This window comes from Scyliorhinus canicula, chromosome 16 (genome assembly GCF_902713615.1).
Source record: "Scyliorhinus canicula chromosome 16, sScyCan1.1, whole genome shotgun sequence".
NCBI classification, from domain to species: domain Eukaryota; kingdom Metazoa; phylum Chordata; class Chondrichthyes; order Carcharhiniformes; family Scyliorhinidae; genus Scyliorhinus; species Scyliorhinus canicula.
Window position 1 is genome coordinate 53,587,998 of NC_052161.1, and position 21,485 is coordinate 53,609,482.

At 46.0% G+C, this 21,485-nt stretch overlaps 1 protein-coding gene across 1 annotated transcript in view; it reads left to right on the plus strand.

The window, feature by feature from the left end:
- Window positions 1-21,485, plus strand: part of LOC119951078 (RNA/RNP complex-1-interacting phosphatase-like) — a 108,221-nt gene that overhangs the window by 54,533 nt on the left and 32,203 nt on the right. Inside the window, exons 6-8 of the mRNA XM_038774124.1 lie at window positions 11,356-11,416; window positions 21,198-21,244; window positions 21,331-21,406. Of these exons, the coding sequence (XP_038630052.1) occupies window positions 11,356-11,416; window positions 21,198-21,244; window positions 21,331-21,406 (184 nt within the window). The remainder of the gene's footprint in view (window positions 1-11,355; window positions 11,417-21,197; window positions 21,245-21,330; window positions 21,407-21,485) is intronic.

The window sequence follows — 21,485 nt, forward strand, 5'->3', positions numbered from 1 at the left end:
TTCATCTATCCGACCCATTTCCCTGACCAATCTATCCATCTCTGCCCTATCTGCCTTGGCTCTGTGGGCCCCGATTGAAATCAGCTCCTCCCCGCACTACTGCCTTTAGCGCCTCCCACAGGGCCGCCGCTGAGACCTCCCCCGTGTCATTCACCTGCAGGTAATTTTGCATACACCTCCGAAGCCCCTCACAGATCCCCTCCTCCAACAGCTGTCCCACGTCTAGCCTCCATTGTGGGCGTTGGTAGCTCGCCCCCCCCCGATCTGCAGGTCTACCCAGTGCGGGGCATGGTCTGAGATAGTAATTGCCGAATATTCCGTGTTCTTTACCTCCTCTATACATTCCCTGCTTAGTACGAAGAAATCTATCCCAGAATATACTTTATGGACGTGCGAGTAAAACGAGTAGCCCCTTCCTGTCGGCTGTCTAGCTCTCCAGGGGTCCACTGCCCCCATTTGCTCCATAAACCCTTTCAGCTCCCTTGCCATTGCTGGGAGTCTACCCGTTCTGGGACACGACCGATCCAAAGCCGGGTCAAGGACCATGTTAAAGTCCCCCCCCCCCCCCCATTATTAGCCTACGCGAGTCCAGGTTCGGGATCTTCCCCAGCACTCTTTTAATAAAGTCCACGTCATCCCAGTTCGGGGCATATATATTCACCAGCACCACTCTTCTCCCCTCCAGTCTGCCCCTTACCATCAGGTATCTGCCCCTCCTGTCTGCGGCTATGCCCTCCGCCTCAAATTGCACCAGCTTGTTGATCATGATTGCCAGCCCCCTGGACTTCGAGTCCAAGTCCGCGTGGAAGACCTGGCTAATCCAGCCCTTCCTTAGCCTAGTCTGGTCAGACACTTTCAGATGTGTCTCCTGCAACATGTGTCCGCCCTTAGAGCCCGCAAGTGCGCGAACACCCGCGCCCTCTTAACCGGTCCATTCAGTCCCCTGACGTTCCAGGTGATCAGCCTGGTCGGGGGGCACAACCCATCCCCCCCCCCCCCCCCCCCCCCCCCCACCACGCAGTCAGCCATAGCCTTTCTCGGGCCGGCCCCCGGCCCGTGCGTCGCGCCATTCCTGGCCCGCCCGTTGGCTGCCTCCACCCTCGACCTCCTTTCCAGTGCCTATTTCGAGTCCCTCCCACGTCAGCAGAACAACCCCCCCCCCAACAACATCCCCGATACCCCCACCCCCTGCCATCCACTGGCTGTGATCTCTCTTCTCCCCCCCCCCCCCCCCCCCCCCCCCCCCCACCTGACTCCCTTGCCTAGCCAATCTGGTAGCCCAGTAACTCAACACTCTGGCGCCTTCCTGTCTCATTCCCATTGTTTCCCCGTCCTCCTCCTCACTCCCGGCGCCCCATCCCCCTCTCCAACCCACTGGAGCAAACTCACTGGCACAGGAAGGCATGGACATCAACAAAACAAAACAAAAAACCCCCAAGAAAACCCCCCCCCAACCCACGTCCTTGGCCCCCCCCTTGCTGACCGGCCCCCCTTCGTTACCGTGCCGGCTCCAGTGTCCTCCGCGTGCTGCACAAAAAGTACAAATCCGCCCAAAAAGGAAAAAACAGAAAAAAGAGGAAAAAACAAAAACATAAGAGAAAATTTATTTTCTCCGGGAACAATTAAAAAAAGAAAAAAAACCCCAAACCAATGTCCATGAACAAAGGAAAGAGTCCCAAATGTTCCGCTTGGCACCTTTGACCCAGCAAACCGTTGAACAGCAGTCCAGGCCCATTGGGCGTACCTTCCTACGGTAGTCCTAGAGCCCTAATTCGCATCCGTGGGGCCTCTTTTCGGGACCAGCCCCTGATCCCTCGCAAAGTCCATCGCTTCTTGAGGCTCGTAGAAGTAGTGGTGTTGACCCTGGTGCGTGACCCATAGACGAGCCGGGAACAGCAGACCAAACTTCACGTGCTTCTTGAACAGCACCTCCTTGACATTCTTAAAGGCTGCTCGCCGCCGAGCCACCTCCTGGCTTAGGTCCTGGTAAATGCGGAGGACACTGTTGTTCCACGTGCTGCTCCTGGTGCTCTTTGCCCACCGCAGCACCCGCTCCTTGTCCACGAACCTGTGGAACCTAATCACCATCGGGCGGGAGGGTCCGCCCGGCCACCCCTGCCTCGCCTGCACTCTATGCCCCCTCCAGCTCCGGCGGTCGCGGAAAGGCTTCGGCCCCCATCAGCCACATCAATAGGTCTGCTACAAACGCTGCGGCATCAGCTCCCTCAGCCCCCTCCGGGAGGCCGACCATCCTCAGGTTGTTCCTGCGGGCGCTATTCTCCAGCTCTTCCACTCTGTCCAGCAGTCTTCTCTGCCGCTCCTTCAGCCCGTCAACCTCTAGCACCGGAACCGTCTGCGCATCCGCCTGCTCCTCCACCGCCTCTCCCAGCTCCTTAACTTTAACATCTTGTGCATCCAGCCTCTGGTTCAGCTGATCGACCGCTTTCTGGATTGGGTCCAAGCTGTCCCGCTTCAGCGCTTCAAAACTGGACTTCATTACCTGGAGCATGTTATCCAGCGCCTGCTGGATTGCTGAGTCTAGGGTCCGTGTGTCCGCCATCTTAGGTTTCAGGTAAGTTTCTTCAGGTCCTTTCCTCTGTCCCTTTTTCTCTCTTTTCTTCTGCCTCCTGGACTCCCGCTGTTCCCTGTGCCGCAGCCCGCTCCTCAGTACTTTCGCTGCCGCCTTCCTTCAGCTCCGTGATCCCGCTATCGCGGGGAATCAGCCCCTAAACGCCCGCCGGAGTGAGAGCCCGCCGAATGTGCGGCTCACTCGAACATCGCTGCCACCGGAAGTCCAGGGTAGGTGGATTGGCCATACTAAAACAATTGCCCCTTAATTAGAAAAAATGAATTGGGTACTCTATATAAAAAAAAATGAGAAGATATGAATTGGTTTTGGCGAGATATGAATGTTACAACTTCTGTTACGTCACCTGGGCAAATGCATGGTCAATTTCAACCCCAAGGGCCCAGAGGCCCAATATAAACAAATTAACCAATAATTCTTACAAGAATTCCCGATGTCTTTGGCCCTTGGCTGCCCAATATTTACAGTCACCATGTTTGTAAGTTGAAACACAATTATTGTTTATTTATATCAAGAAATATCATGAAATATGCAGCATTGCATATTGCAAATGCTGGATAACAACAAGCTAATAACTGTCCCACCCTCCACCCACAGACACAAGACAGACAAACAGAGGGGGGGGGGGGGGTGGAAAGGGGTACAATTGATGAGGATGAAAGCCAAAAGATAAGAGTCTTTGCAACAAATGGTGGTTCTTTAGCATGCTTTCCTCGCAGTACGTTGTTGATCAAAGTCTCAGTTTTACAGCTGGTAATGGTCTTCTTTGCAGAATCATTCATTTGGGGTCCCTGCAGGTCAGAAAATACAGTATTTACAAGAAGCAAGCTTTTTGGAGAGACACTTTTTTTATTTTTTTATCAAACTGGGCCTTCAGCTTGAGGTTCACATTCAGGCCTATATCTTTCTGCAGGGACACTTTATTTCACATCAAACCTTGTTCTTCAGCTCGTGGTTTGATTTCAGGCCTCTGCAGTCTCAAGAGAATGCCACCCAGACTTGCTGGAGAGAGAGCCAGCCCACACAGTCGTTTTACGGAGATAATTTGGTGGATCGTTTTGGAGAGAGTTAGTTAGAACCCTTCATCCAGGTTTCAGAATCAAAAGTGAAACTAAACTGGAACGTCATGACTCTGAAAACATTCCAGTGGGATAATATCCAATTGCTATCTATTAATGGGCAGCGCACAGCCTTTTGGGCTAATTCATTGGCCAAATCAATCAAACTGAGTCATCACTGGCCAGTCTGCAATCACCAGTCTGAAACACCACAGCCCTCTGAAATCTTCTGTTTGAATTAAAGGCACAGGCCACTGCTTACTTCTGCTTGAATTAAAGATGTAGGCTGCCTTAAAGACACCAGTCCATAAATCATCCATGGATCAAAAATGTAACAGCAAAATAATAGAAAGGGGAAATAAGGGAATAAACAATAAGTACCCTCTCAGTTCTCATTCTGAAGATGAACATATTTCACTCCCTACTGAGATCATGTTTTGTATTCTTTTCCTAAGCAATGACTTATGAGTGACTGTAATGACATATGTGTACCTATTAGATATAATGCTTTTGAAGAGGGTGAGCGTCAGGGGAGCCATCAAATTGCATAAGGATGTAGGTGAGTGAACAGATGGGGATGTGAGGAAATGGATAGTATGAGAAGCATACAAATTGCAAATTAATTGAGTGTAATGTGATGGAGTAGGCTTGACGCAGCAGATTGTGTAGAGGTGATGGTGATGATGAGCACAGCATGAAATAAGTGTGCAGCTGTGTATACTTTTCCTGACCTGCTTAAGTTATTAAAGCATTTCTTGATCTGAACCCAGGAGCATGACAAAGTGTTCCTGCTGCTGACCTTCTGAACCACCACCAGCCACACTTCCATTGTGGCAGAAAAAGCTTTCTTCATCTCATCATTGTCCCCAGCAGTACATCAAGGGAGCAATTGAGCATGGTGTAGCTTTTGATATCCTGAATCCATGCTCGCCGTTCGTCTTCTCTTTCACCAAACCCCCAACTACTTCAAATTTTATCTTCAGATGATTGTGGTCAGAAAATTAAATGCCCATGGGATCAAGGAAAAGTGGCAAGTTGGATCCAAAATTGGCTCAGTGACGAGGAGCAAAGGGTTATAGCTAACCATTTTTGTAATTGGAAGGTGTATGTAATTCATTTAGACTTTTATGTGGGGGACATGATTAAGAAGTTTGCAGGTGACCTGAAAATTACTTGTGTGGTTGATAATGAGGAAGAAAGATATAGACTGGAGGAAGATATCCATGGACTGGTCACATGGGCAAAACATTAATTCAGTTCGTAGAAATGTTATATAATAAATGGCAAAGGACTTCCGGTGGCAGAAGATAGGGGGAGGTCACACGTTGGGTGGTTCCTGCTCGAGGCTTGTTTTATTTGGAATATAATGCTCGGTCCGAGGGGACAATTCTTTGATAATCCAGTGTTGGTAGACATAAGGAAGATAGAACATAGAACAGCACAGAACAGGCCCTTCGGCCCTCGATGTTGTGCCAAGCCATGATCACCCTACTCAAACCCATGTATCCACCCTGTACCCGTAACCCAACAACCCCCCCCTTAACCTTACTTTTTAGGACACTACGGGCAATTTAGCATGGCCAATCCACCTAACCCGCACATCTTTGGACTGTGGGAGGAAACCGGACACCCGGAGGAAACCCACGCATACACTGGGAGGACGTGCAGACTCCGCACAGACAGTGACCCAGCCGGGAATCGAACCTGGGACCCTGGAGCTGTGAAGCATTTATGCTAACCACCATGCTACCGTGAAGAAAGCCACCCTGAAAAAGGGAGGGAGTGAGGGTTTGCCATCGATTGAAAGGGCCAGCATGGGAGCTGGCAAGATGGTGGCTGGGTGGCTTGGTGGGGCCGCACTGCTTGCGGCAGAAAAGATGACCTAGGTGATGGCTTTGGAATTGGAGACGCAGTTCACAAAGCACATGGAGGTGTTGAGGAAGGAGATGATGGTGGCGTTGAAGTTGTTGGTGGAGGAAGCAATTGCCCCGGTGAAGGTGCCTATGTCAAAGGCATCGGCCGAGGTGTGGGTGCAGGGTGAGAAAAGGAAGGGAGTGGAGGAAACCATGTCACAGCACAGCGATCAGCTCACCTTGATGGGGGAGGAGCTGCAGAGGGTGGTTGATGCCAACAAACGGCTGCAAGCAAAATTGGAGGATCTGGCAAAATAGATTGAGGCGGCAGAATTTGAGGATCGTGGGCCTGCCCAAGGGAGTGGAGGGCGGAGTACTTTGCTAAGATGTTGGTGGGGACAGGAGAGGATCCCTCCTGATAATACTTCATGCTGTTATATGAGTCAATTTTTGTCTTTGTTTGGTGTAGCAACGGTTTTTTGGGGGTTCCTTTGTTTGCACGGAATAAGAGAGTGAGGTTCCAGATGGAGGGGAGATTGGTGGCGTTGACAAGTCTGTATGGTCCTAACTGGGTCCAATGTAGGGTTCATGAGGAAGGTATGTGGGACCGTTGCTGACTTGGACTTGCATGAGTTGATAGTGGGTGGGGACTGGAACTTTGTGCAGGAGTCAAGGCTGGACAGGTTGCAGCCATGCTCACTTGCTTAGGTGTTGACTGGGCTTATGGAGAAAATAGGATGAGTGGACCCATGGAGGTTCTTGCATTCAAGGGAGCGGGAGTATTCGATCCACAAGGTTTACTCGAGGATAGATTTTTTTTTTGTAGTAGGGATGGCACTGTTGGCTGGAGTTAACGGGTCAGCGTACTCTGCGTTAGCAATTTTGGATCATGCACCGCTTTGGGTGGACATGGTCCTGGAGAAGGGGACAGTGCAAAGGTCAGGGTGAAGATTGGACGTGGGGTTGCTGGGGGACCAAGGTTTTTGTGAAAAGATCGGGAGGGTAATTGAGGAATACGTGGGTTTCAACTGCATGGGAAGGTATCACAGGCGGTGGTTTGGAAGCTTTGAAGGCGGTGGTGAGGGGGGGGGGGGGGGTTGGTATCGTTTAGGGCGAAGGTGGATAAAGAGGAGAGGGTGAATCGAGCAAAGGTTGTTGGATGAGATGTTGGAGGTGGACAAGAGGTCCGCGTAGAATGCAGATCCAGAGCTTTTGGAAAGGAGGGAGCTACAGGCTAGTTTCAATTGGTTGTCCACTAGGAAGGTGCTGAGACGGGCGAGGGGATCCGTTTATATGTATGGGGAGAAGGTGGGACTGGCATGCTGCCAGGCCTACTTTGGACGGAGGCGGCAAGGGAAACTGTTCAGTTGCGTGATAGGACGGGGAAATTGGTGGTGGCCCTGGAGATGCCGGAATTCCTGAAACGGCTGGAATATCCAAGGTTGAGGGAGGAAGATAGGGCCATATTGGAGGGGTCGGTAGGGGAACAGAAGATAAAGGACGCAATTGGGAGGATACAATCGGGGAAGGTGGCAGGACTGGATAGGTTCCCAGTGGAGCTTTATAACAAATTTAGGGACAAGTTGACGCTGCTGATGGTGGGGATGTTTGAGGAGGCGATAGGGAAGGGGCTGCTGCCACAGACTTTGGGGCAGGCCCCGATCTCCTCGCTGCTGAAGTAGGATAAGGATCCAACAGAGTGTGGGTCGTGCAGTCCTATATTATTATTGAATGTGGATGCGAAGATATTGGCGAAGGTGCAGGAGGCTTGGTTGGAGGGGTGCCTCCAGAAGGTGATAGGGGAGGACCAGACGGGGTTCGTAAAAGGGAGGCAGCTATTCTCAAATATTAGGAGTGTGTTAAATATGGTTATCAGGAGGGTGTTAAATGTGGTTATGATGCTAGCGGTGGGAAAGGAGACCGAGGTGGTAGTGCCGCTGGACCTGGAAAAGGCATTTGATCGGGTAGAGTGGGGCTATTTGATTGCGGTGTTAGTGGTTTGGGATTGGGCCAAGATTTGTGGAGTGGGTTACGGTTATTGTGTAGAGAGCCAAGGGCGAGTGTCTGCACAAACGATATGAGTTTGGGGTATTTTACTCTGCACTGGGGACCAGACAGGGGTGTCCTCTGCTATTTGTGCAAGCGATTGAACCTTTGGCCATCGCGCAGAGGAGTTTGGAGGTGTGGAAGGGAATAGTGCGGGGGTGGGTGGATCATAGGATGGCTCTGTACGCGGATGATTTATTATTGTACGTGTCAGAGCCGATTTGGGGCGGGGGGGATACTCCGTACGTTTGGGTCCTTTTCGGGGTCTAAATTAAAATTGGGGGGAAAAGTGAATACTTGTGGTCTCCTGGCGGGTGTTGGGGGCAGGTTGGGGGGCTGCCATTCCGTAGGGCGGTAACCCACTTTAGATACCTGGGGGTGCAGGTGGTGCGGGACTGGGAAGGGCTACGTAGGTACAATCTTACTTATGGTGGGGAAGGTGAAAGCAGATTTGACAAGGTGGGATGGTCTCCCTCTCTCGCTGGCAGGCTGGGTGAAGGAGATTAAAATGAATATGTTGCCACGTCTTTTTTTGTTATATTTCGGTGCCTGCCGATATTTTTGCCAAAGCCGTTTTTTAAGGAGGTGAAGATGTTGGTCACCTCGTTTATTTGGGAGGTGGGGGGGAGGTAGCCAGGGTTAGGAAGGTACTTCTGCAGAGAAGACGGCAGGTAGGGGGCTTGGGACTCCCAAAGTTATTGTACTATTACTTGGTGGTGAATGCCAAAAAGGTGAGTTGAGTTTGGGAAGGGGGGTGGGTCCAGGGTTAGAGTGGAGGAAAGTCTGTGCAGGGGGTTGGGGCAGAGGGCGTTGGCCACAGTGCCGCTCCTGATGGCCCCGGGTAAATATTCTGGGAGTCCGGTGGTGTTGGCAGCGCTGAAGATTTGGAGGCAGTTGAGGCAATATTTTAAGTTGTGGGTGGTATCAAGAGAGATATCGATTAGCGGGGACCATCGGTTTGAGGCAGGGAAGTGAGATGGGCGGAGAGGGAAATCGGGGTATTAAAAGACATGTTCCTAGGAGGTTGTTTTGCGAGGCATGAGGAGTTGGGAGAGAAATATGGACTGGAGCAGGGGAAGTGTTTAGATATGAGATTTTGCCAAGAAGGAGGTTCAGAGCTTCCCAATAGTGCTGACCTCCATGTCATTGGAGGTATTGACGACAGGAGGGACGGAGAAGGGGGTGGTGTCGGTGATTTATGGGAGGAATTTGGAGGAGTATCCTTGAAAGGGATTAAAGCAAGTGGGTGGAAGAGTTGGAGGATGGGCTGTGGTGTGAGATGCTCCGGAGGGTAAACGCCTGAACCTCGTGCGCAAGGTTGGGGCTGATACAGTTGAAGATCATATATAGGGTGCACCTCGCGAGGACAAGGATGAGCAGACTCTTTGAGGGGGTGGAGGATGCAAGTGTGAGCTGTGGAAGGAACCCCGCAAGCCATGTTTACATGTTTTGGTCCTTCCCCCATGCTGGAGGGACATTGGAGAGAGGTTTTTAAGGTCATCTCGGGGTGGTAAACGTGAGTTTGGAACGCCCGTGAAGGTGATATTTGAGCTGAGGGGGAGGATGGAAGGGTTCTACAATTCATGGGCATTGTTTATCTTGCACTTTCAAGAATTGGATGCCATCGAACATGAGGGGAGCTGCTATTAGGGAGTTGAGCATATTGTTTATCGTGTATGGGATGACCCTTGATTCTCCTTTGGTCTTTTTGTCTTGATGTATTTGGAATGTCGGGACGATGTTTGTATGTTGAAGGGGATGCTGGTTGAGGGTGTATACTGTATTTGTTATTGTTGGTAATCTTGTGTTGTATATTTGATGAAAATGTGGAAAATGAGGAGAATATAAATAAATAAATGGCAAAGGAATACACAATAAATGATACGTTTCTGAGAAATGTAAAAGAACAAAGAGACCTTGGTGTAAAATCCCTGACAGCAACAAAACTGGCTGAAATGATGATCAAGATAGCATACTTTTCTTTACTGGACAAGACCGAGGTCATAAGAACAGGACGATTACATTAGAACAATGTAAAATACGAGTTTCGCCGCAGCTGAAGTACTGCATAAAGTTATCGTCACTGTTATCGAATGGATGCAGTCACTCTAGAGGGGGTCTGAAGGATTTTGCCAGAAGTGGAGAATTTTAGCTGAGGAAAAACTGGATAGGTTGGGTTTGTTTTCATTGGAACAGGGAGGCTGAGAGACAATTTCACTGAGGGTATATAAAATTATGGGGGAAAGAAGGTGGATAGGAAGGACCTATTTACAAGAGCAGGGAAGTCAATAATCAGAGGGCATAGATTTAAAGTAATTGGCTGAGGGATTAGGGAGAAGTTGAGTAGTGTTTTAACCCAAGGGATGGAACTCACTACCTTGGTGCATGAGAGTAGATATATTCAAAGACTATTTGACTATGAAACGAAGGGTGTGCACAATAGGGAGAGGCTGGTTGAGGTAGATCATCCTCTCGGTCAACAGACATACATGTAATACAATGAATGGTTGAGGCAGAAACTCTGATCATTTTTTTAATGTAGATATGCACTTTTGAGGTACTGTAACCTTTAGCACTATGGACCAAGAGTTGAAAACTGAGATGAGGTTTCATAGCTCTTTTTTGGCCAGCATGAACACGATGGACCAAATGTCGTCCTTTGTGCAACTAATTTTTCTTTGTTCTGAATACTGGAGTTGTGATTCGGCCATCTGGGTCCTCCTCAAACCCGTTGCCAAGCAATTGACACCAAACCTAGAAATAAAATGCTAACAAGGTGACTTCATTGTGTCTATTAGTGGCATGTTAATGCACTTACTTCAAGATTTCCCTTGCTGCATCAGATTTCACCCACTTGCATTGTGGCTCCAAGTTATCATCAAGGCCATTTTGTTGCTTGTCATGGGAGAAAGAGAAAAAATAGATACAATTTTTAAGGATGCAAAACCTGCATTAAATATGCTGAATGGGCATGCATGTCTACTGATTGACACCATTCAAACTATTATGACAGATTTAGAAGCTTCAATTCCATAAAGCAGTTAATATCAGTTTATTTTTGGCTAAGTAAAAGCATGCCATAAATATGTAGTTGCATATCGAGATATTTGGGAACTAAAATAAATTCCTTAGCTCGCGGAGATTTCAGATTAAAAATAAGTCAGTGTGGGGCAAAGCAGTGTTGGCCAAAATGTCCTGTGTTTGAATTCAAAACTATGCTGACTTTTAAAATCTATGTTGGGAGTGGCAGTAGGAGTAGTGCAGATGACGTAAGCACTGCTGAGATTTAAAGGGGAAAATGGGTCACTCCTGATGATCATCTATTGATCCATGACACACAAATTCACATAGTTGGCTGAGAGTAGGATCAATCTCAAACCCCCTCTCCGGATTGTACACATCTCCTTTTTTCATGGTAAAACAATCTTCTAATAGAAAGTCCACTTGCCTGTCTCATGTACGAATGGTCACACGGGCAAGGTGTTGGGAAATGAATATGAAAACATACTGTAATGGAAGTCATCATTTGTGAGGAGAGGAAACTGACAAAAATGCATGATTTGATTTCTAACCCAACTTTATATTTAAAGTGTAATGGTTAAAATGAAAATCACATGTAATGTTCCTAGTTAAATACTTGAAGTTTGTCAATAAAATATTTTTATGCACAAATTGGACAATAAACATTGTGCTGAGAACCTTACAAGCATTTCAGAATTCGTGGTAGCATTGTGTATTTTTTTATCAATCGTCATTTTTTACACTTTGAAGATGTTTCAATTTTGTGTTTATTATTCCGATTTATTTTTAGATAAAATTATTGGCGTTCACTGTACTAGTGGAATTAATAGAACTGGATACCTTATCTGTCGGTAAGTATTGCTTAAAACTGGATCATTTTCTTTCATGGTTTTCAAGCATCCTGAGAGATTCTCTTTCATAATGGCCCATATACAAATATAAGGTGATGATGGTTGTGAATGTTCACATTTTTATTAATTCAATTCAGGCCCATACTTGTCCTGATAATTGAGCAGTCAGAGATAACCAATAAGGGCAGCATGGTGGTGCAGTGGTTAGCACTGGGACTACGGCGCTGAGGACCCGGGTTCGAATCCCGGCCCTGGATCACTGTCCGTGTGGAATTTTCACATTCTCCCTGTGGATTTCACGCCCACAACCCAAAGATGTGCCGGTTAGGTGGATTGGCCATGCTAAATTGCCCCTTAATTGGGAAAAAAAATAATTAGGTACTCTAAATTTATTTTTAAAAAGAGATAACCTATGAATGAAATATACTAATTGCAATGAATCTATACGCATTACCAGGTTGCTTTACAACTTTACATCGGGTATATGGCACAAAAAGAGATCAGTTGGTGCAACAGTCCATGTGAAGTTTATGCTCCATTCGAGTCTCTATCTTTGATCCTGTTACCGTCTCCCTTATACACATGTTCGCTCTTAAATACTATAAATGCACTTTGACCACCCCTTGAGGTTGCAATTTCTAGATTCTCACCTTTGAGTAAATAAAGTTCTTCTGAATTCCAGAAGTGGATTTCTTGGTGATTATCTTATGTTGATGTCCTCCTCTGGTTATGCCCTTCCCCACAGGAAGGAACATTCTTTCTGTATCCACTCCATAATACCTTTCATAATTTTAAAGATCTCGAATATGTCACCCTGGGCTGCCTTTTTCACTGAAAAGTGGCTTAGCCTGTCAATTCTCTCCTGATATGTACAGTCTCCAGTGCCTGCATACCCTTTTTATAATATGGCCACTAGAACTGGACGTAAAACTTTAACCAGGGTTTTATTCCCTGGCTTACAGCTCAGAAAAAGGGCACCTGGGCCATCACTAGGTAGACGATATTGAATAAACTAATGGAATTAAAGCAGATAAGTATCCAGGACCTGATGGCCTGCACCATAGGGTATTGAGAGGTGGCAGCAGAGAAAGTGGATGCATTGGTTGTGATATTTCAGAATTCCCTGGATTCTGGAAGGGTCCCGGTGGATTGGAAACACATTAATGTGACGCCCCTTTTCAAAGAGGGAGTGAGGCAAAAAATAGGAAATTACAGACCGGTTAGCTTGACCTCTGGTAGGGAAGTTGCTGGAATTAATCAATAAGGAGGAGGTAACTGAACATTTGGAAAGACAAAGCTCAATCCACCATTGTCAGCACGGTTTTATGAAGGGTAAGTCGTGCTTGACAAACTTGCTTGAGTTCTTTTGAGGATGTAGCCAGCAAGGTGGATTATGGGGAATCTATGGATGTGGTATGTCTAGACTTCCAGAAGGCGTTTGCCAAGGGGCCGCATAAATGACTGATTCAGAAGGTGAGATAGCAGGGGATTGCGGATTGGCTGACTAACAGAAAGCAGAGGGTCGGGATAAATGAGTCCTTCTCTGGCTAGCGAACTGTAACTAGTGGGGTGCCGCTGGGGTCCGTCCTCGGACCGCAGCTGTTGACTATATAAATGACCTGCAAGCACGGAGAGAGTATAACAAAGCAAAATTTGCGGATGATACTAAAATAGGTGAGAAAACAGGCAGTGAAGAGGAGATAAAGATTTTACAAACGGATATTGATAGGTTAGGAGATTGGGCCAAAACTTAGGCAGATGGAGTTTAATATAGATAATTGTGAGGTTATCCATTTTGGTTGAAACAAATAGAATGGCAAATTATTATCTATATGGAAAGCGGATTAAAAATGCACCTGGGCAGAGGGATCTGGGTGCCTTTGTTCATGAATCACACAAAGTCGGTATGCAGGTACAGCATGTAATTAAAAAGGCAAATGGAATGTCAGTGTTTATTGCAAAAGTATTGGAGTATAAAAGTAGAAAAATGTTGTTGCAATTGTATAAGGTGTTGAGACCACATCTGGATTATTGTGCCCAGTTTTGGTCTCCTTATTTGAGGAAGGATGTGGTGGCTTTGGAGGCAGTTCAGAGGAGGTTCACCAGATTGATTCCAGGGATGAAAGAGTTGGCATTTGAGGAGAGATGAAACCGTTTGGAATTATACTTGCTGGCGTTTAGAAGGATGAGAGTGGATCTAAACGAGGTGTATAAAATACTAAATGGGATTGATAAATTAAATGTAGACCAAATGTTTCCTATTCTAGAATGAGAGGTTACAGATATATGTTGAGAGGTGGTAGATTTAGAACAGAGATCAGGACAAACTACTTCTCGCATAGGGTGGTGAATTTGTGGAACTCGCTGCCCCATAGTGCAGTGGGATTGAGTCATTAAATGGTTTCAGGAAGGAGGGAGATATATTTCTGATTTTAAAAAGAACAACGGGTTAATGAGATATGGGGAACTGGTAGAGAGGTGGATTTGAAACCAGGAAGAGATCAGCCATGATCTGATTAAATAGCGGAGCAGGCTTGAAGTGCTGAATTGCCTACTTCTGCTCGTAATTCCAATGTTCTTGTCATGTCTGCGCTAGCCGAAAAATGAGCCATGCAGCCTAATCACACTTTCCAGCATTTTGACCATAGCCCAGCAGGTTACAGCACTTCACGTGCACATCCAGATACCATTTAAATTAGTTGAGGGTATTTTTCCTTTACTTTCAGGCAGCGAGTTCCAGAACCCTCTGGGAAGGAAAAACAAATTCTCATCTCACCTCTAATCCTTCTACCAATTACTTTAAATCTGTGTCCCTTAGTCATTGGAGTCTCTGCTATAATATTGAGTGAAACTTCAAGGAGAATTAATAGATGGCCTCTTGTGCATATTTCATATTGAGTCATCACTGAACAATACTGATATCCAGATGTCCTCTTTGGTCAGGAACCCATGTGTGACAGACTTAGATTTTAAAGTGGAATGAGGAGGAGAATTAACTAAGAGATAAACATGGTCGCTGAATAGGTTTTACAATTTTAGGTTCCTGGGACAGAACTCTGTGCAACAAAGAGCACATTTGAAGTGCAGATTCACAGTTTAGGCATACCTGAATTGTGGCCTTGCTTGGTTATCTGTATTCATTTTAACAAATAGAAAATTGCGAGGCCACAAATACAACGTACTGACCTTCACACTAGAATTGCCAAGATACTGTCAGCACATGATACTCTACAATGAAACTCTACATTGTAAAATCCAACAGGGAAAAGTAGAACAGAAGAAGCACTTTTTGGCCTTGACATGAAGGGAAACTAGGATACCTGTTGTCCAGATCATCTGACACAATAGCATGATAAAACAAACGCCTGGTATCTACAGCCTCAAGAAGCATCTTGGGCTAATGCATTCGGAAGATTCAAAAACAGTGGTATGATTTTTAACGTCACCAGAATGATAAAGTTTACCTAGGAGAACACAAATGCACCAAAATATGCTGGAGTTGCCCTTCAAGTAAGGTAGAATTGAAAAGCTAAATACAAGTTTAAATCTCACCTTTTCTTTCAGCTTTTAAGTTTTAACTGACTATTGAAAAAGCAGGAGCTTTCTTCTTCAACTCTAATGCTGAGTGTCCTCTCTTCGTTTATTATTTCCTATGCTTTCCTTCTCTGTTCTCTTTATATTTAGGTGGTTTATGTTTCTTGTAGATCCTTTCCCCATCTTTGTAGGTGAAAATGTTTGCCACCTCCCTATTTATCATTTCCACTAGAATACAGGCCCCATCCTAGTTTAGGTGGAGTTCATCCCATTGGTAAGTTCCTTCTGTCCCAGAACTGGTGCTTGTGTCATATGAAAATTAACCCTTCTTTTCCCACATCAGCCTTTCAGCCACCTATTAATTCTCCTGATCCATTTGCACCTATATCAATTTGCATATGACTCGGGCAATAATCCAGAGATTAGATCCTGATTTTTAATTTTAGTCTTTCAGCAACGTTGTTTCTTTCCGATGTTGTTAGTTCCGACTTGCAGGGGAGGCAGTGGCGTAGAGGTATTGCCACTGGACTAGTGATCCAGAGGCCCAGGGTAATTCTCTGGGAACCCAGGTTCGAATCTCACCAAGGCAGATGGTGAAACTTAAATCAATAAGAATCTGGAATTAAATGTCCAATGAAGACCATGAAACCATTGTCAGTTGTCATAAATTTCCATCTGGTTCATGAATGTCCTTCAGGGAAGGAAGTCTGTCATCCTTGTCTGGTCTGGTCTATATGCGACTCCAGATCCACAGCAGTGTGGTTGACTCTTAAATGCCCTCTGAAATGGCCTAGCAAAGCGCTCAGTTCAAGGGCATTTAGGGGTGGGCAACATCCCAGCCAGCGCCCACATCCCATGAATGCATATTTTTTTTAAAAAGGGCAATGGCAACTGGATTTACCGATTTCTGTTTCCAAGTACCTCTCCAGCTGCAGTGAGATATCCATTACCCTGGCATTGGGTAAGCAACACATCTTTTGGGATCCTAGTTCTTGGGTACAGAGGATGCTACCTGTCCCTATTTAGAGTCCCTTATTACTATCACATATAAATTATAGACAGGCACAGGCTGATGGGGCCAGGCTATATAAATAAATGTCATTCTTGTTGAATGGAGCCAGTATTCAGTATCTGCAGCAATTCATTCTCAACCTTTCATGAATTCCTGCTACCCAACACTCTAAGAGTCACACCCTCCCTTTCCTGAACTTCTGTTTCCTCTGTGACTATATTCTCGATTAAACTGTCCAAACATTTCTTATCCTTCCTCATGTGCCAGCAACTCTCACTCCAGCTCAATGCCTGTTAGCCAGAGAGATTCCAGTTGGAAATTCTCCTGTAGACATGTTTGCTCAGGTCAGTCTCCCCATTCACAAACATCCACATTCTGCAATCCAGAAACACAACGTGCTCTGCCATCTCTTATTCTAACCTTATTTTATTTATTTAATGAAATCACAGTGGATAGCACTGTTGCTTCACCGCTCCGGGGTCCCAGGTTCAATTTCCGGCTTGGGTCACTGTCTGTGCGGAGTCTGCATGTTCTCCCTGTATCTGCGTGGGTTTCCTCTGGGTGCTCCGGTTTCTTCCCACAAGTCCCGAAAGACATGCTGTTGGACATTCTGAATTCTCCCTCCGTGTACCCGAACAGGCACCAGAGTGTGGCGCCAAGGGGATTTTCACAGCAACTTCATTGCAGTGTTAATGTAAGCCTACTTGTGACAATAAAGATGATGATTATTATTATTATTAATAAAGTCTTCAACAATTATTTGTTTTATTGTATATTGAGTAGTTTAATTAGTTAATCTATGCATCTAATATAGTAGTCATTTTGGTCCCTAGAACTTGAGTGTTCCTGAAAAAGGAGGCACGTTATCTAAATTTTTCAGCTTGCATTCATTTGAACAGAATTAGCAAGAATGAATGCCGCTAGACTTCAGCTCTCTGGTCTACCTGTCTCCCATTCCTTCTTTGGGAGCACTCTTTGTTTTATAAAATATCAAAATAACACTCTTTTCCCCCCCCCCCCCCCCCCCCCCCGGTGTGAAATTCCTTAATTCATTAAATTATTCTTTCAATCGCCAAATTAATCAATTTATATCAAATAAATTATATCTGTTTATTTTGTCTGTATGTAGAAAAGGAGACATGTCATATTGTAGAATCGTTAAATGCTACAGGACAGAGGAAGACAATTCGACCCATGTGCCTATGCCCGGTCTTTCAAAAAGCATTTGCGTTGAACCCATTCCCCTACACTATCCCATTTGCCAAGCAAAAAATTACCCTTCAAATATTTATTAAATTCCATTTTGAAAACTACATTTTGAATTTGCTTCCACCATTGCACTGCTCTGTTCTGGCAATGCATTCCAAATTATAACTTGCTGTGTTTAAAAAAAACAGTAATGACAACTGACATTTATACAGTGCCTTTAACAGAATGAAACATCACAATGTGCTTCACTGGAGCATTAGAAAACAAAATTTGACACCAAGCCACATGAAGATGCTAGAGCAAATGGCAAAGGTAGATTTTAAGGAGAGTCTTAAAGATCGTAAAGTTTAAGGAGTGAGTTGCAGAACTCGGGGCTTTGACAGCTAAAGGCACAGTCACCAATGGTGGAGCAATTCAAGTTAGGGTTTCTCGAGAAGATGGGTGATATCTTGGAAGGTTAGGGAAATTTAAGATTTGGGGGGTGGAGTCGATGCCATAGAGAGATTTGAAAACACATGAGAATTTTTAAATTGCTGCATTGCTTAACCGGGAGCTAATGTAGGTCAGTGAGCAGCGCGGTGATTGCATGGGACTTAATACCATAGAATCCCTACAGTGCAGAAGGAGGCCATTCGCCTCATCAAGTCTGCACCCACTCTTTAAGAGCACCTTACCTAGCCCCCATCCCCAAGACCTGTAACTTGCACGGATTAGGACACTAAGAGACAATTGATCATGGTCAATCCACCTAACCTGCGCATCTTTGGACTGTAGGAGGAAATCAGAGCACCTGGTGGAAACTCATGCAGACATGGGGAGAAAGTACAAACTCCACACATGGTCACCCAAGGCTGTAATTGAACTCGGGTCCCTGGCACGGAGGCAATAGTGCTAAACACTCTGCCACCATGCCGCTCTTCTGTGTCACACTTGGAATGAGTGGAGAATGAACTGCAGGTTTTGGATGTACTGAAGTTTGTGGAGGGTTGAATGTGGGAGGCCAGCCATGAGTGGATTGGATTAATCCAGTCTAGGGTTAATAAAGAAATGAACAAGGGTTTCGACAGAAGATGAGCTGAGGCAGGGACAGTGTGAGGGATGTCACCAGTTTAGAAATCGGTGCTCTTAATGATTGGTGGGGTGGGTATATGTTCAGGAACTCATCTTGCGGTCACATATGCCATCAAGGTTGCAAACCATCCGTTTAAGCCTCTGACAATTGCAAAGGAGAGGGATGGAGTTCGTACTTGGGACCAAAGACCAATGGCCGGAAGGAGCATGATTGAGCGGTGCTGAAGATGTGGTTCAGGTGCCTGGCCCACTCTGGAGGGGCCATCCAGTAACATACAGAGAGGGTCGCCCGCATCATGGCGGTCTGCTGCGTCCTCCACAACATTGTGCTGGAGGAGGAACACCAGGCCTCATCCAACGAAGAGGATGCAAGGGAGGGCGAAGATGGGCAGGGCATGGGGCACAAGCAGGCAAGGGAGGCCGCACAACATGTGTGCCAGGGACAACACGCACGGGACACTCTGATCACCTCCAGATTCGGCCAGGGGCACTGATACCGAATTGACGCAAGACCCCCCCCCCCCCCGGGCAACTCCCTCCGTGATACCTACCTGCCACACTACGGGGTTTGGGGCTTGAGTTGGTAGTAACGGCAGGTATGGTCCATGGGATGGAGGATGATGACAACCCACTCTGCGATGAGCTCTGGTGCTCCACACCGTATGACGAGGTCTGACTCCTGCCCATGGTAGCACTTTCCATCATCCACTTGGGTGATCCCTGCATGCGAGTTGGCCATTCCAGTACATGGTCCCATCGGACCCCTGGGGTGACAGGCCACCCACAACGTCTGCCCATGCCCTCCCGGCACTCCCTCTCTGTCCAGCCGAGACCAGCCAACCCAATGCCTATCTGTCAGGGCACCGAGGCAGTTTTAACCATGGTAACAGTGTTTAATTTTGCACAAAAATATACATATACGTGCCTTAGCCTCTATGACTAAACTGTACCATGCACCCATGCCAACTTGACTGGTGTCTAACTGACTGGCTTTCGTGGCACTAACACAATGTCTAGGTGGGTCTCTAGGTGGGTACCCAGATGGCACATGAGTGAAGGCATCCTGCTGTGATTCCCGCCCTGTGGCCTGGTTCCCAATTGACGGGCGATTTCTTCAGTGATCGGGCCTGGAAGGGCCCAGCTGCTGCTCAGGTATCTCAGTTGGCGTGGTGCTGCCCTGTTCTGCCTGTTTCCCACCAGATGAACCAGGGATGGGGGGTGGCGGGAGGAGATAATCCGTGGTGCTGCGGTGCTCCGGCACCTCCCTTGCGGGAGTCACTGGCACGGGCCCCATCACCTCCTCCCCCCTCGGGGTCACCAATGGCCCCCTGGCTACTCCATGGAATGGGGTGCGAGCAGAGCTATCCCCTGCGAGTCCCCCGCCACATCAGTTACCCGAAGCTACTTTGTTTAAATTTCATTTGAAATGTCATCAGTATGTTTATGTCCTTTTTAAAAAATAAATTTAGAGTGCCCAATTATTTTTTTCCAATTAATGGGCAATTTCCCGTGGCCAATCCACCTACCCTGCACATTATTTTGGGTGTGGGGCTGAGACCCATGCAGACATGGGGAGAATGTGCAAACTCCACACAGACAGTGACCCGGGGCCAGGATCGAACCAGGTCCTCAGTGCCGTGAGGCAGCGGTGCTAACCACAGCATCACCATGCCGTTCCATCTTTATGCCCTCTTGAAGATAGTTGCTATCCTCCTGATTGTTCACAAAAACTATTAGAAAGTTATTCTTCTGCTTTGTAATTATGCCCTGATTACACAAATCTAGGTAATTAATATACATCAAAAAGAGTTGTGGATTTACTATCAACCCCTGAGGTACATTGCTGCACATTAAAAAGTATCATTCACAGGCAGCACGGTGGCGCAGTGAGTAGCACTGCTTCTTCACTGCGCCGAGGTCCCAGGTTCGATTGCGCTGGGTCTCTGTCCGTGTGGAATTTGCACATTCTCCCTGGGTTTCGCCCCCCAACCCAAAATATGTGCAGGGTAGGTGGATTGGCCACACTAAATTGCCCCTTAATTGGAAAAAAATTGGGTACTCTAAATTTATTTTAAAGATTTTTTTTTAAAGTACCATTCACTACCTGTCTCAAAACCAATTTTGTATTCATACTGCCACTGCCCCTATTTTGTGGTACTCGATCAAAAGCCTTTCAATTTTCTTTTTTTGTGGAGGGAGTGCTGTTGGATTTTCTGCAAAATTTGAAAATACAGCACATGTAAAGAAGCTGAAGAATCCATTACTTGGCATTTGAAAAATTAAATGAAAATCGCTTATTGTCACAAGTAGGCTTCAAATGAAGTTACTGTGAAAAGCCCCGAGTCGCCACATTCCGGCGGCTGTTCGGGGAGGCTGGTACGGGAATTTGTGTTGAGGATTGTTAGTATATTAGTTGGACATGTAATACAGAGACCTGGACTGATAATCCAGAGACACGAGTTAATATTATGCCATGACAACTGGGGAATTTAAATTCAATTAATTAAATAAATCCTAAATTGAAAAATAGCCTCAGCAATGGTGATTATTAAATTACCGATGGTCATTAAAATCAAGTTCACTGATGTTATTTTGGGAAGAAAACCTGCCACTCTGACCTACATGTGATTCCAGATCCACACCAATGTGGTTGAGTCTAAACTGCCCTGTGAAATGAAATAGCAAGCCACTTGTACTCAAGAAGCCATCACCACCGTCTTCTCGGGCAATTAAGATGGTTAATAAATACTGGCCTTGCCATTGATGTCCACATCCTGGGAATGAAATAAACCACTATGCAAAAGGTTGTAACTGATTCCAAAACACAAATTTTAAGTGGTGTATGAACTGCAGTTGAATCAGTGATAAAACTTTTACTCAGTATATTTTGGAAACATTTAATTATCTTTATAAATGGTTTGTATTAAAGTGTTTTACATTCTGACCTAATTAAAGGTACCTCATCGATGTAGAAGAAGTGGACCCTGAGACAATAATTGAACGTATGTATCATATTTATTCTAAAGGCTTTCATTTTTATCAAAGTTAGACCTCCAAGTAACTTTTTTTCATCCTATTTAAATTAAAGTTTTTAATACCGCTCGTGGTCACAAAATGGATGGAAGCGTATATCTGTCTGACCTTCGAAGTGGACCAATGAGAAGGTAATTATATGGCTTAAGAAAAAAATTCTTTGGTCTTATCTAGAATTTTAAAAGTAATTTAGTATGCAATTTGTTTTGT